A 15,785-nucleotide genomic window follows, 5' to 3' on the forward strand; every position below is an offset into this window, starting at 1 on the left:
TGAAGTGTTTTATGATGCTTTAAAATCCTTGTCAGATAATTCCACAACTGATATCTTTGTATTGGTGTCTGTTAATTGTTTTTTCTCATTCAGGTTGAGACTTTCTTGGTTCTTGGAATGATGAATGATTTTAGTTTTATTATTATTGTATTCTAGACATTTTGGATAGTATGCTGTGAAACATTGGATCTTATTTAAATCTATTTTAGCAGGCCTCCTCTGACACTGCACCAGCAGGGGAGGTGCAGCTGCCACATTACTACAAAGTGGGGCTGGAAGATTGGACTCCCCTCCCCACTTGATCTCTACCAGCCTCTGTTGACTACCGTGGTGAAGAGGGGGAGGGTACCTCTTACCTCAAGGTGGTAGTAGAAGTTCAGACTTGCCATTCAATCCTTGCTGACACTCTAGAGAGGGGAAGGGGCACCTTTGTTACTGCTGGCAGAGGTAGAATTCTAGTCTCCCTACTTGGTTCCACTGCTGTGGATGAGGAGGAGTGGATTCCATGGTGTTTGGCTGGAGTAGGGCAGTAACAGTAAAAAATGCTTTTGCTTCTTAGTCTGCACCTTTCCCAATCCTTTCACTAGAGAGAACTGGCTTTTCTTGTTGGTTTTCTGAGTGGTGTTTTGTTTTCATTTTTATTTTTTGCCTGGGCTCATTGGTATTTCTGGGTTGCAGGCTTCTCTGTTGCCTGGACTAAGATATGTAAGAAGCAAAAGGAAAACCCAGGGAACTCACTGTCTTGTTGTTCTTCAAATTCTGTGGTTGCTATTCAAATTCACTTTCTCTCCACCTTTCAGAGTCTTTTGAGTTTTTTAATATATTGCACTCAGGAATTTTAGCTGTATTTAGTGGACTAGGAAGAAATGTATCTTATTTTACATGGAACTGGGTAGCCTAAATGGTTTAAAATTAAAGTAGTCCATTAAGAACTTACTTTAAATGAAATGCTCAAGAATATTTTATTCTTAAAAATATTTTACCACCATATTTTCTAAGTCACTAAAATGTACATAAGGTTAAGTATATTCTTTGTTGTAGCCATATATTCATGTGTAAAAGTCTATTTATTTCTTTATTCTTTTAGGATTATGTACTGAAGGACTGTACCGTGTTAGTGGGAACAAAACTGATCAAGACAATATTCAAAAGCAGTTTGATCAAGGTAAGAGGATAATTATAGATATATTTATATATATATTTGATCAAGGTAAGAAGATATATAGATATATATAGATAGATATATTTGATCAAGGTAAGAAGATAATTATAGAAGATAAAATAAAATCATTGTTTTACTATTTCCCTCATTGAAATTTCATATGAAAACCTCCTAAGAATATGGATGTTTAGGGAAGAAAGTTTTGAAGTAGTATTGGAAGTATTTAATGGAACAGATACCACAGTCAACAAATGGGAGAGCTATAAATCCATTACCAGAATTAGAGAAGCAATAAATTGAGTTATGATGCATCATTATCTTTGTATATCACAGATTGGTGCACCTATTTAAAGTTGCGATTTAAACTTTTTTTTTTCCTTCATGATACTGGGCCAATTAACTAACCATTAGGAATTTTTAAAAAGCTGAATTTCCTACTCATATTAAAGGAAATCTGTATGAGATCAAAGGTTTAAATGCAAAAAATGAAAACTAAGTTCTAGGGAGAAAAACGAGTGAATATATTTATAATCTTGGAGTAGGGAGAGGCCTAAACTTGACATGAAACCTAGAAAGCATGAAAAAGATGATAAACTAGACTGCCTAAAAATGTAAAACTGTAAAACTTCTGTATGAAATAGTGTATAAAGCAAACAGAATCAGGAGACAAACTGTAAACTTGGTGTGGCTGTGGAATTTCTTTGCTAGATTAAGCAATTCATATCAGAAGAAAGCAACCAACAAATATATGAAAATATGCTCAGCCTCTGTCAGTTATAAAGAAATAAAAATTAAAACAAAAAAGGTTGTATTTATTTTATTATGTGAGTGGTAACGATTGTTGGTAGGGTGTAGGCAGGCAGGTATGTTGTATGCTGTTGGTTATGGGTGCTTCAGGTAGCTTTGCTGGAGAAATTCCATTTGTAAATACATATGTTACAAAAGTCTTTGTGTAAGCATACCAAGATATTTATTGCAGCATTGTTTGTATTTTGTTTTAAAGGTAGGGGGACCAATCCTGTTTACAAGTAGAATACTAGATAGCCGTATAAAATAATGAAGATTATACGTGTTGAAATGATAAAATGTTGAGTGGTAAATGGTAAAGTTGAGTGGTGGTGGGGTGTTTGTGTGTGTGCCTTGCTTTGAAAGACTATTGCATGGTATTTCATTAAAAAAAAATTGTTAGAAGAACTGTTTAGACTTTAGCAAATTGGTACAGTTTCACTTCAGGTAATGAAGGAAGAGTAGTCGTCAGTACCAGGGCCTCTTGAATTAGAGTTTCTGGTTTTGTTTTCTGGTTCTGCCACTTACTGTCTTTGTGGCCTAGGGAGGTTAACCTTTCTAAATCTCAGCTTTTTCATATCTAGAATGGGAGTGATAAGAGTAACTGAGGAATAATGAGATAACGCATATGACGAGTCTTCTGTGCCAGGCACCGTGTTAAATGTTCACTGGGTAGCTGTTATTACAAGGAATATAGCCTGCCTAAGGACCTAAGCTTTAGTACATAAAAGTTGTTATCGTAACATCTTTATAATATTTTTAAATGAAATAAATCTAAATGTTCAGTAATAGAATATTATGTAAAGTTTTATATCTGGGAGCATGTTTTATAGCCATTAGAATTGTTTATGTAGGGCAAAATGTAAGGATTGATGATTCTTGGTTAAGGATATATGTGAGTTCTTTGTATTTTTATTATTCTTGCAAATTTTCTGCAAGTTTGAAATTACAATGAAATGTTACCTGCCCCCCAAAAAAGTTTTTAAAAGTTGCTTGTGAAATTTTTATTAACCTTGGATAATGCCTTAAAAATTAAATCCAATATAAAATCTATCTATCTATCTATCTATCTATCTATCTATCTATATATATATATATATTTTTTTAATGAGCAGAAAAGGGCTGAAAGGAAACATGCTAAAGTATAAACAGTGATTATCTCTTGGTTATGGGAGTAATTTTTTTATTTATCATAAATATTCATTGTATTTATAATAAGGAAAATGTGACTTTTTTAATAGCAAATTAACCTTATGATATACCTTTAATATGTTACATTCTTATTTTTTAAGTCAGAACTTCACTGATAAGTGTTTGAAGTGTTTCATATTAAAATTTTTAAAGTATAAGTTATAAGTTCCCCACCAGGGAACTAGTGGATTTACACTACAGATTACAATATATATTGGCTTGCAGTATAATATTGTAGAAAAAACACACAAAAGTAGTCCTGCGATGTGAGAATGATAATGTATTTTGAAACAATAAAATTGTGTTCGCCTTTTACCCCTTTTATGTCCAGTTAAGCATACTCCATGAGGTATAGTGATTTTGTTTTTTCTTCCAGTTTTATTGAGATATAATGGACATACAGTACTGTATAAGGTGTACAACTTAATGATTTGACTTACATATATCATGAAATGATTACCACAGTAAGTTTAGTGAACATCCATCATCCATCAAAACTTGAATATATATGCATGATTCCTATCTTTTGTCTTTCTGCTTCCTTATGGCCTCTTTTAAATAGCTTATGTGAACAAAATGTTTCAAAAGAAGAGAGATGTCAGTAGTATTGCTCATATACTGACAAGCCTAATAGCATTTTTTATTGTCACAGAAAATGCTTCTTACTTGGTTTTCTCTTTCCTTTTCTATAGTTTGTCAGGCAAACTTATATTAAAACAATGGGGGAGGGATGAATCAGCCTGTGAAGAAAGGTGGTCCATGAGAAGACTTAAATGTCTTTGGATCTACAAGTACCCATTTAGCTTACTTCTCCTGTAATAAATTTAAATTTATTATAGTTTTTAATTTTTATTTTTATTTTTGTCTTATAGATCATAATATCAGTCTAGTATCAATGGAAGTTACAGTAAATGCTGTAGCTGGAGCTCTTAAAGCTTTCTTTGCAGATCTACCAGATCCTTTAATTCCATATTCTCTTCATCCAGAGCTATTGGAAGCAGCAAGTAAGTAAAAGCCTCCTTTTTTTTTTTTTGAGAGGGATGATGATAGTGGGGTTTGTACATTGATTGCTTTGTGTTAAAATCAGTCATGCACTAGAATATGTAGCTAATAAAAATTCAGCTTCTAGAACTGTTTATTAAAGCTCTTTCCCTTTAAATAAATAGTTTTAGCTAGGCTCCCAGATGACTAGATGCTCCTAGAAGTTAGATCATTATATTAGAAGTTGGAGATTTGTGTTTTTAATTCAAACTCAAAGGCATTGTAAGAAAAAGAAATTAAGACTTCAAATGAATGTGTCTGTAATGTACTTTAGTAACATACTAACCTCTGTATGGTCTGTACACATGTGTAAATAAATTTTTTTTAAGTCAAAGAAATTAACTTTGGCCTCATGTCTTAATTCAGTTTTTGGAAAAGTAAGACAGGAAAATGGGTACTCATTCAGTATTGATTCCTACTTGGCATCATCATTCATCCAGATGTTTCTATGAAGCAAATACTCATTTGTTATCTGGAAAATGAGGCCAAAGGTCTATTTGAGTATTAGGTAACCTAGTGCTTAATCCACATTGTGTTCTCAGTGGCTAAATTTAATGTAGTTTCTAAATATTTCTCTTTAATATTTCCTTTTGATTACAAGTCTTCAAGCTCTGTAGCGTGAGACTACTTATAATACTGATTGTTAAAGTTCTCAGTTAATTTTCTTTTCATCGAAATCCACTTCAGTATATTGTCACAAGATACAGTTGCCTTATACATTCTCTCTTATGAAAACTGGGAAAATAGTCCAATTGATAGCTTAGATTTTCTTACTTTTTGGCCATGATCAATAGCCTCAGAACTTTCCTACTTAGGAAATATTGAGGGCTGATTTAGAAGTAATATGTGGCAAATGAGAAATTTGTTAGTACTTGGTGTACTACCATGAGTTGGTTGGCAGACTGGCCTCCTCCAGAGGAATCCATTGTTATTTTAGAAGAATGAACTGAATGAGGAAGAGCAGCAGTAAGGCGCGCTCTCCTCTCCCATTTACAGCAGAGCCACATTTCAGTTATCCTGTTTCATAATTTGTGTAAGTTTGGAAAGTAACTGAGCTAAATGCTTGTACTGCTTGTGCTACTTGTGAAGAACAATGTTTTATAAGCTAAGTGGGTTATAAATAAGTATAATGCTTTAAATCAGGTGTTGTCAAACTGGCCTGTGGGCCAAATTAAGCGTGCCATCAGTTTTCAGAAGGCTTGCAAGCTAATAATGTTTTTTTACATTTTTAAATGGTTGAAAAAATATTAAAAGAAAATTTTATGAAATATTAAAATTATATGAATTCAGATTTTTAAAGTTCTATTGGATCACAGCCACTCTTGTTACATATTGTCTGTGGCCACTTTTGTACAACTGCAGAGTTGAGTAGTTTTCACCCACAAAGCTTAAAATACTTACTCTCTGTAGCATGACTCTTAAGAGCCTAACAGATTTTTAAGTAATTAGTTAATTCTAAATCAGTATCTAGTTATATAAGTTGCTTAAAGAAATTACTAATATACCATTTCCTATTTTACCACCCCCAGGTTACTTTGATCTTCAGTTATTAGCTTTACTTGGGAAAAGGCTATTGTAAATAGATGGTAGTCCGTTTATTAGCAGGTTCTTTACAACATTTTCTTTGTTTTTCTTTCCCTCTCCTGATATGCTTTATATACATTCTTGATTGTCTCACACAATAAGCATAACAGGAAGCTTTATCAATATTTTTTAATGTTTGTGTTTCACACAAATTCCTCGCTACTTTAATTTTACAGAAATCCTGGATAAAACAGAACGTCTTCATGCACTGAAAGAAATTGTTAAGAAATTTCATCCTGTTAACTATGATGTATTCAGATACGTAATAACACATCTAAACAGGTATTTTTATTTTTCGTTTTTGCAAATAAAATGCACTACGGATTTCAAACACATAACTATAAATTGGGTAATCATAAAATAGAGAAAGAGAGACTAATTTAAACATACAGTTCAATTTTGGTTCTCTAAATTATTTTTTCTGTATTTTTAAAATAGATTTTTCATCAACTTGTTTAAAGAAAGGTATATGACCCTTTTAGTATCTAACATTATTATATAAATAGTAAGTGTGGTGAGTACTTTTTTTTGTCACTGCTATTCTTTAACAATTCTCTTCTATAGAATCTTAGAATTTTAGTTATGAAATGACACTTAGATAATTAACCAGATCAACCTATTTGAAGTTGGAAAGATTGAGGTTTAAAGAGAGAAATCATATGCTCAAGTGACACATCTTATGATTAGAATCCAAGTTTTATTAAGTGGTTTAATTGCCTCTTCTTCTGTACTGTGTCTCTTTTGTGTATCTTGCTTGTTTTGTTTGGATATTCTTCATAGTGAAATTGTATTAGAAACTTGAATTCATATTACTATCCACCTTGACTGTTACTGAAATGCAGGACATTAATCCCATATCAAAAGCCTTAAATATGTTAAGCTTCAAGTTTATACTTTTTTCTATAAAGATACTCTTCCCAATACCATTTCTTAAATGAAAGGCAATATTAATATTGTATAATAGCGTAAAGCTCAAGACTGTGGAGTTAAATAGGCTTGGTTTTGAAACATTTTTAGTTCTGTGGCTTTGGACAAATACTTCACCCTGCCTAAGTCTTGATTTTTCTCAACTATAAGAATGAGAAGAATAACAGCTCACAAAGTTGTTATTGAGACTGAATAGAATTATTAGTATTTGTACTACTTTTTTCAAAAATCTACTCTTCACAGTATTTTCTACTAGCATTTTAACGAACTGAGGTTTGGTTTTTTTAACTAACAATGTCAGTGTCCAAAACAAGTACATTTCAATCTGTACCTCTTAAAAGAGAGTATTCAGCAGTGTTTAAAGTTTTTTTGTTGTTGTCAATGTAGCATAAAATTATATTAGCACTTCTAGTCATTCTTCCCTGGAGTCTCCCTCTGTGAGAAAATACCAACATACATAGTATTGCAGTATAATTAGTGGAATTTCCTCTTTTGAAAATTACCATGCAACGTGGTTCATGATTTAACAGATGGGTACAGGGTACTACAGGAGACCTTACCCAATATGGAATGTAGGGATGGTATATGAACATATTATTGTATTGCCTAATTAAAGTGCTGAAACAAAAATTGGACTTTATTAAAAACAATAGGGAAAAGAGACAAAGGGAAGAGCATATGCAAAGAATCACAGTGCTAGCCCACCATCAATGTTATATTAAGACACTTAACTGTGTTTGACTCCAGTGATACAACAGTTAATAACACAGGCATATTTGGTGTGTTGAGGAACAGCAAAGAGGCCTGTGTGGTTTGAGCAGAGTGAAGGATAAGGCAGTACTACTTAGAGTGTAGCCTACTGATTAGCTTTAGTCCTCAAAATATTTTACTGACAAGGAGGTTGCTTTCATGTCTATCACTAAGTGCACTGTTGAGTTCAGCTGACATTTATGGGGGGTGGGGTGGGGAGCAAGACTTTGTCAAAGAAAAAAGCATTGCATGATTGTTACTCTGAATGGTATGGGGAGCCACTAGAGAGTAGAACAGAGAAATAGTATCATCAGACTTAAATTTTAGAACAAACACTCAACTATTGATTATAATGGATGTACTCTTTGTGCCAGGTAGTCTTGTAAACGCTATACAGACATAGCAGTAAATAAAATAATCACATTTCATGGAACTTTACATTCCAGTATAGGAAATAAATGATAAATATATATTGGGTGATTGACAGATTGCAAAAATTAATCCATGGAGCTGTTCTTTGGATGTATTTTCTCTCACCTTCCATATTCAGTGAGTTATTGTGTCAAATTAGTTTTTTCTCCTGATTATTTTTCCTTTTCATTCCTCTGCCACTGCTTTAGTTTAAATTTGATCATTTCTCATTTAGGAAACTCTAGTTTATCATTGAGCTCTCTCTTTGCCTATTTTTCTTCTTGATTCTCCCTTAATCCTGATGCCAGAATGATCTTTCTAAAAGCTCTTTGTGTAAAGATCACTTATATCCTAAAGGAAAAAAAATCTAAATTGTTTATCATTAAGTGGCCTAGTTCTAACTTACTCTGTTAAATCTCCTTTCCTTTTCCACCGTGCAACACCAAGTGCCACTGTATTAAACTAATAGGACTTAACCGAAAGTATCAATTTGTGCCTGGTCCCTTATCACATCTTAACATGACTGCCTCAGTCTTTCTCAAAATTCAGTCCTCAAACCAGCAGCATCAGCATCACCTGGGAACTTGTTAGGAATGCAAATTATCAGGCCCCACCCCAGACATAATTATCAATCTGTGTTTTAACAGGCCCTCCAGGAGGTTCTGATACACACTGAGAATCACTGGGTTGGGGGGGGGGTGTTTGTTCGTTTGTTTTTTATCGAAGTATGGTTGATTTACAATGTCATGTTAGTTTTCAGGTGTACAGCAAAGTGATTCAGTTATATATATTCTTTTTTTAGATTCTTTTCCATTATAGGTTATTAAAAGCTATTGAATATAGTTCCTGTGCTATACAGTATTATTTATTTTATATATAGTAGTGTGTATCTGTTAATCCCAAACTCCTCATTTATCCCTCACCCACCCTTTCCCTTTTGGTAACCATAGGTTTGTTTTCTGTGTCTGTGAATCTGTTTCTGTTTTGTAAATAAGTTCATTTGTATCTTTTTTTTTTTAGATTCCACATATAAGTGATATCATATGGTATTTATCTTTCTCTTTCTGCTTTACTTTGCTTAATATGATAATCTCTAGGTCCATCCATATAGCTGCAGATGGCATTATTTCATACTTTTTTGTGGCTGAGCAATATACCATTGTGTGTGTGTGTGTGTGTGTGTGTGTGTGTGTGTGTGTGTATACCATATTTTCCATGTCTTAGCTATTGTAAGTAGTGCTGCCATGAACATTGGGGTGCATATATCATTTCAAATTAGAGCTTTCGTCTTTTCTGGATATATGCCCAGGAGTGGGATTGCTGGATCATATAGCAACTCTATTTTTAGTTTTTTAAGAAACCTCCATACTGTTCTCCATAGTGGCTGCACCAATTTACATTCCCAACAACAGTGTAGGAGGGTTCCCTTTTCTCCACAGCCTCTGCAGCATTTATTATTTGTAGACTTTTTGATGGTGGCCATTCTGAGCAGTCTGTGATGGTATCTCGTTATAGTTTTGATTTGCATTTCTCTAATAATTAGTGATGTTGAACATCTTTTTATGTGCCTGTTGGCCATCTATATGTCTTCTTTGGAGAAATGTCTGTTTAGGTCTTCTGCCCATTTTTTGATTAGGTTGTTTGTTTTTTGATACTGAGCTGTTTGTGTATTCGGAAATTAACCCCTTGTCAGTCACATCGTTTGCAAATATTTTTTCTCCGTAGGTTGTCTTTTCATTTTGTTTATGGTTTCCTTTGCTGTGCAAAAACTTATAAGTTTGATTTGGTCCCAGTTGTTTATTTTTGCTTTTATTTCTGTTGCCTTGGGAGACTGACCTGAGAAAACATTGCTATGATTTATGTCAGAGAATGTTTTGCCTATGTTCGTTAGGAGTTTTATGGTGTCATGTCTTATATTTAAATTTTTAAGCCATTTCGAATTCATTTTTGTATACAATGTGAGAGAGTGTTCTAACTTCATTGATTTACATACTGCTGTCCAACTTTTCCAACATCATTTGCTGAAGAGACTGTCTTTTCTCCATTGTATATTCTTGCCTCCTTTGTCAAAGATTAATTGAGCATAGGTGTGTGGGTTTGTTTCTGGGCTGTCTGTTGTGTTCCAGTGATCCATATGTCTGATTTGGTGCCAGTACCACGCTGTTTTGATTACTATAGCTTTGTAGTATTTGAGAACCACTGTTTTGACTAAATTACTCTTTCTTCCTACTGTTTTACTAACACCCATCACCCTTGGCTCAACCCAAACATTACCTCTTCAAGGACCCTGACCACCCTCATCTAACTGATTTACTACCTTTCCTTTGTACTTTTTGACTCAACAATTAGACTTGATGCCCATATTCATGTCTTTCAAATCTATAGGTATTTTCAGAACCTATACTTGACTACCACATAGACACCCCTGACTGGGCCCCTCTATACACTATATTTTAACAGAGGTTGATTTTTTTCCGAATATTCTAATTTAGTCTCTTAACAAATAGTAATAACTTTTACCACAGAACACATGTTTTTAGAGCACTTATTTTACCTCAGATGAGCAACTCCTGTGTTTGGGGATGTGGGTCATTTGGTTTAGATTTAAAATTTTTTGATATACAAATTCAAATAAAAAATTTTCCTGCTACCTTGCATATTGGGCTGTTTCTTCATGTGTGAATGAGAGGATTGGATAAAATACCTAAAATTTCCTCCCAATTTAATAATTTTGAGTTAAAATTCAAGATTTGCTTCTTATGTTTCTTGCTTATTACAGACAATGGTAGTAGTGCTTGCTCATATTTAAAAGACTGGATGCAAAATAGTTAACATATGGTCATTTGTAAATTATTTATTGTCAGATTAAAAGAATTTTAAGGTAGAATGTGCTCTGTGAACTGTTGTCATTGAAATTAAATTTGTAACGATATACAAGGTAGTTAATGATTAAAAAGATTGTTTTTTGGAATACTAGAAACTTGAGTTTTTCGAAAGTTGAAAAGTCTCCCGGTTGGAGGATATGATAATTTTTCCAAAGTAAAAACCATCTTTGGTTCTCATAAGGAATGGATTTTACTGCTTTTTTCTGTTATTAGAATATAGTTGAACATGGAATGCACAAGCAGGAAAATGTTTTAAATTTGAAGTTAAAATTTTTAAAAAAGGTAAAACCAAATCATCTGAAATAATATCCAGCTCTCAGATTCTTTAATTGCGATGAGTTTTGACTGGTTTCTAATTGTTTTTTTCCTATCATAATTTCAGGGTCAGTCAGCATAATAAAGTCAACCTAATGACAGCAGACAACTTATCCATCTGTTTTTGGCCAACTTTGATGAGACCTGATTTTGAAAATCGAGAGTTTCTGTCTACCACCAAGATCCATCAATCTGTTGTTGAAACATTCATTCAACAGTGTCAGTTTTTCTTCTACAATGGAGAAATTGTGGAAACTGCGAACACTGTGGCTCCCCCACCACCTTCAAACCCAGGACAGTTGGTGGAACCAATGGTACCGCTTCAGTTACCACCACCATTGCAACCTCAGCTGATACAACCACAGTTACAGACGGATCCTCTTGGTATTATATAAGTAGGAAGTGATTGCAGACTGCCTGAAATTGGACAAAAGCAAATCTAGGCATGCATGTTTCAGGGTTCAGTAGTATACTTCATGTTTCTTACAGATAATTCACATTCAAAATAATGAGACATTTTCTCTTTGAACTATATGGTATTCCTTATTCATTTACATTACAAATCTAAGACCATGTGATAAGCATGACTGGAGAGGTTTAATTTTTATAAACAAAAATAGCTATAAAATACAAAGCTGCTGTTGCATGCAACCTTATTGCAATCAGTATATCATTCCTGTGGCATTTTCTGTCACATTATATTGTGAATAAAATTTTTCTATAGAAATTAAATGATTTAAAAAGTCACGTATATGAAACATTTAATGCTTTCCAGCCTGCTTTATGGCTGGTTTTGTTATTTGATGTGCTAATTTGAGCAACTTAATTTACTTTTATCAGTCTATATAGATAACTAAAAGCCCAGTTAAGTATTTTATAATTTCAGGCTACTTATGCCATGCTTGGGATGTTGTTTGAAAGAAAGAAAAATACACTTAACATATTTCTGCACCTTCATTTTCTAAGTAAACCTGTGGATGATTTGATGGGGGTAAACGGATATATTTCTTGTACACACATACCAAGGACATGCTTGTGGCTAAAGTGAGTTGATAATGTTGTGCAAAGGATAGTTGTCACCAACTCATTTCTTTATAGTCCATGATGAAACAAACATCTTGTATACTGTTAATTCTGTAAACAGATGCATGTTCAAAAGATCTATTATGGTCTTGTAATCTTAATCTAATATATTTTAGATATTTTAATTTTTTCCCTCTTGGGAAATACATTTAGTATAGTGTAGAAAATACTTCATGACATTTTCATATAAGGTTATATAACTTTTCATACATAAACATGAAATTTGTTGTAGAAAATTCTTTAAACCAAACATTTTAATCTAGGACTTCAATTTAATCTGTCCCTTGAATCTATTTTTATGTGGCCCTTAAAAACATATCCAAAAATCCATTGCTAATATAGCAATAAGAATACTTTGGGTACTGACAGCCTCTTTGGAGTATGTATATATAAAGTTGCATACTTGTATTCATATTCTTTTCTGTGATATGTTGTACTAAAATCCAAAGTGGCTTTTGCACCATTTTTTAAACCAATTTTTTCCTTTGATGTTGGTACCAGATTTGCTGTAAATGACTGCTGCTTTGGAGGTTAAACATTTCGTTAGTGAAGTTACAACCAGAACACGAAATTATAGATAAAATTTTCAGAATAAGTGGCATAGGTAAATTTTGTTAGGCTTTATTCAAAATTTGTTCATTATCAAACCATGCCGGGTTTTTTCCCAGAAAGGGAAAAAATGTTTTTTTTGTTGCTAGGTTATATTTTGTGTAGTAAAGAAAAAATTATTTGGTCCACATTGTAATCTTCATACTGCAATTTTAAGGTTGTCTTATGTGTACTGTAGTAAATAGATGATTTTGAGATTTGAGGCTCCTAAGAGTTTGATTTGCTCCATTTTTTCCTAAAATAAATATTGTCTTTCCCACCTGTTATGTCCTAGGTATTGTACTTCTAATTTTAACTTCAGAATCAAGATGTTGACATGAACCAGGCTGCTGTTGAAGTACATGTATATTATAAATTATCTTATTTGTGTTATACTCTTACATGTTATTATCTTTTCTAAGAAAACAAAGTCCCTATTATTCCTATTGCAAAGCACACAGGAATTAAGAAAGTACAGTAATTTTTAAAAAGAAAAATCTGGTAAATGTAGTATTCTTAACTTGTTCTATATTACTTATACCTACTGTCTATATAGCTTTAATTTATAGCTGTCAGTTTAACATCGGCATGTCTGGCAAAGAAAATTAAACTTTAAGAGTTTTATAAACTGTTTCTAGGTTGCTAAAGAATTTATTTTTCTACTATATATGGTATAGACAAAGCTCAAAACTATGTACAGGAAAAAAGCCTGACTACTTCTTTTGGAAGTAGGCTGAAAAGAGAATTTTCAGAACTGTTCATGTCTTCAGTTCATTTGGTCATAACTTTGCTATTGTAATATGTGAATCCCAGTTTATTTAAGCTATTCTCTTTTATACTGTGTTAATTTAACTTTCATGTGCATTTAGTACAACTTTTGTTATTGAAACTAGCATTTACCATTTTCCACATTTACTACCTTACACCTTCCCAAAAATTTATCTCCACTTTTCTATGCATTCTATAATTGATTTGAAAAGCTTCATAGTGGGTCATTTAAAATTCTACTTTTGGTTCACTTAACAGATAGGTTACAGTTAATTGAAAATTAAAATACGGTTTAAAGCTCAGTCTGTTACACTGAATTGATTGCGTTTGTTTTTGCCAAGGGTTTAGATATGTTTTTAAATATTAGAAAAATAATGCTAAAAACAAAATAATATGATTAAACTTTTTTCTGGTAAGTTACTGGAAGGTTTCACTGTTTAGGGAACTATCATATATGAAACTTCTTAAAGGATGAAAAGAATATTAGGTAGTCTCGTAATTATGCGTAAACATTAAGGCATTCATTATATTTTACAGTTTTAAATAAAATTCCATCTACACACATGTTGCCATCGTTTCATTTAAGCTTCAGTGCTTGTAGTTATTACAGTATTGTACTTAACAGTATCTAGATTAGCAGTATAAAGAAGCATAGTGGAATTCTCAAATTTTCAGTAGATTTATGGGAAGTCAAATTCTATTCAACAGACACTTATTAGGATATACAATTAATTTTAGAACAAAATTCCAGGCACAATATATTTTCATTTGAAATGGTATTTGTTAGTAGTGCTTATTTTTCCCAACATTTACAATGTAAATAATGTAGGTAGCAGCAATCTAACTTAGCCAAAAAGCAGCTTTTATTTTCCATACTGTATGTAAATAATGTAGACTTTTCTTTTTGAGGTACTGCAATTTAATTTCTAATATCTCTTAGATAGGAACAAAAAGGAACAATTGGAATAAGAACTTAGGCCTTAGCTTCCATGTGATTTTTAGTTTTTTATACAGTAATAATTGTGATGCTATTTGTCAACTGGATATAAATATATATATATAATTTTAAAAAGTCAAAAGTGCTTTGTTTCTTCGTTTATAATTAACGTAATTTTGTGCTTCACCAACAGGATGCTGCAGTAAATTAAATATCAGTGAAGCTTCTTCTGTATGAAGAATGCTGTGAATAAAACATTAAGAAGCTGTGTAATTTTAAGTTATAGTTGCCTCTAATTTTACCATTTTATTAGTAAAAATCAACTAATATTTTTTCATAAAATAGGAAAATGTTTTTAAAATTATGAAAATTTTATTAGGGAAGTGTTTTATTGAGCTTTTACTGTACCATGAGAGGAGATCTAAAATGTATTCTGGATGTATACATACAGATGAAAATTAATTTTAAAATGTTTAGGAAAACAGGATTGCGCAGATTTCTAAGACTCAAACGTTACCTGGAATTCCGAGCTGTGGCTAGACATATTTTGAGCCACTGGAAATATTTTGAAGCCTATTCTAGTTTATAACAGAGGTGCTAACATTGAACAACATAATATTTTTATTTTCTTCATGGTTTATGAATATTAAGTCAAACTTCTATAGGTATATGTTGTCAGACTCTATGGATCTGGTGAGGTCGGTTTGACCTGAATCATTGTATTTGTTTATCTTGAGTTTAATCCTTTTAATTAAGTACCTTAATTCTTAGGCTGAACAATTTCTGATTTGTTTCAGAACTTTATGGGACACTTAAAATTTTTTATTGTGTCTGAACTGTTAAAGTTCTTAGCGTTTTCAATTTATCAAATGTCTGAAAATAAAATTTTCTAAGGTTTAATAAGGGAAGGAACTACTCTTCAAAATTGATTTCTTATGGTAGGATCTGTGTGTAGTTGAGAAGACTGTACAAGCATTAATGACATCTCATATCCAATATCCAGTCGTTAGATGTGATCCAAGTACCATGATCTTTTTTTTTTTTTTTTGTGGTACGCAGGCCTCTCACTGTTGTGGCCTCTCCCGTTGCGGAGCACAGGCTCCGGACGCACAGGCTCAGCGGCCATGGCTCACGGGCCTAGCCGCTCCACGGCATGTGGGATCTTCCCAGACCGGGGCACGAACCCGCGTCCCCTGCATCGGCAGGCGGACTCTGAACCACTGCACCACCAGGGAAGCCCACCATGATCTTTTTAAAGCAGTTAAAAATCTACTAACTAAGGAACTTTGGGAATATCCACTATTCAGTTGGTCCTCATCATCATCCTATAAGCATGAGTCCATTTTTTTTCCCTTAC

General features: G+C 32.8%; 1 protein-coding gene across 3 annotated transcripts in view; it reads left to right on the plus strand.

Moving 5' to 3' along the window:
- Positions 1 to 13,793, plus strand: part of ARHGAP5 (Rho GTPase activating protein 5) — a 70,696-nt gene extending 56,903 nt beyond the window's left edge. For all 3 annotated transcript variants that reach the window (XM_082617616.1, XM_082617615.1, XM_082617617.1), the window contains exons 4-7: positions 1,088 to 1,165; positions 4,012 to 4,143; positions 5,941 to 6,046; positions 11,120 to 13,793. In XM_082617616.1, the coding sequence (XP_082473742.1) occupies positions 1,088 to 1,165; positions 4,012 to 4,143; positions 5,941 to 6,046; positions 11,120 to 11,447 (644 nt within the window). In that variant the 3' untranslated portion in view covers positions 11,448 to 13,793. The remainder of the gene's footprint in view (positions 1 to 1,087; positions 1,166 to 4,011; positions 4,144 to 5,940; positions 6,047 to 11,119) is intronic.
- The last annotated feature ends 1,992 nt before the right edge of the window (positions 13,794 to 15,785 follow it).

Source organism: Mesoplodon mirus (genome assembly GCF_964341445.2).
Source record: "Mesoplodon mirus genome assembly, chromosome: 4".
Taxonomy (NCBI): Eukaryota; Metazoa; Chordata; class Mammalia; order Artiodactyla; family Ziphiidae; genus Mesoplodon; species Mesoplodon mirus.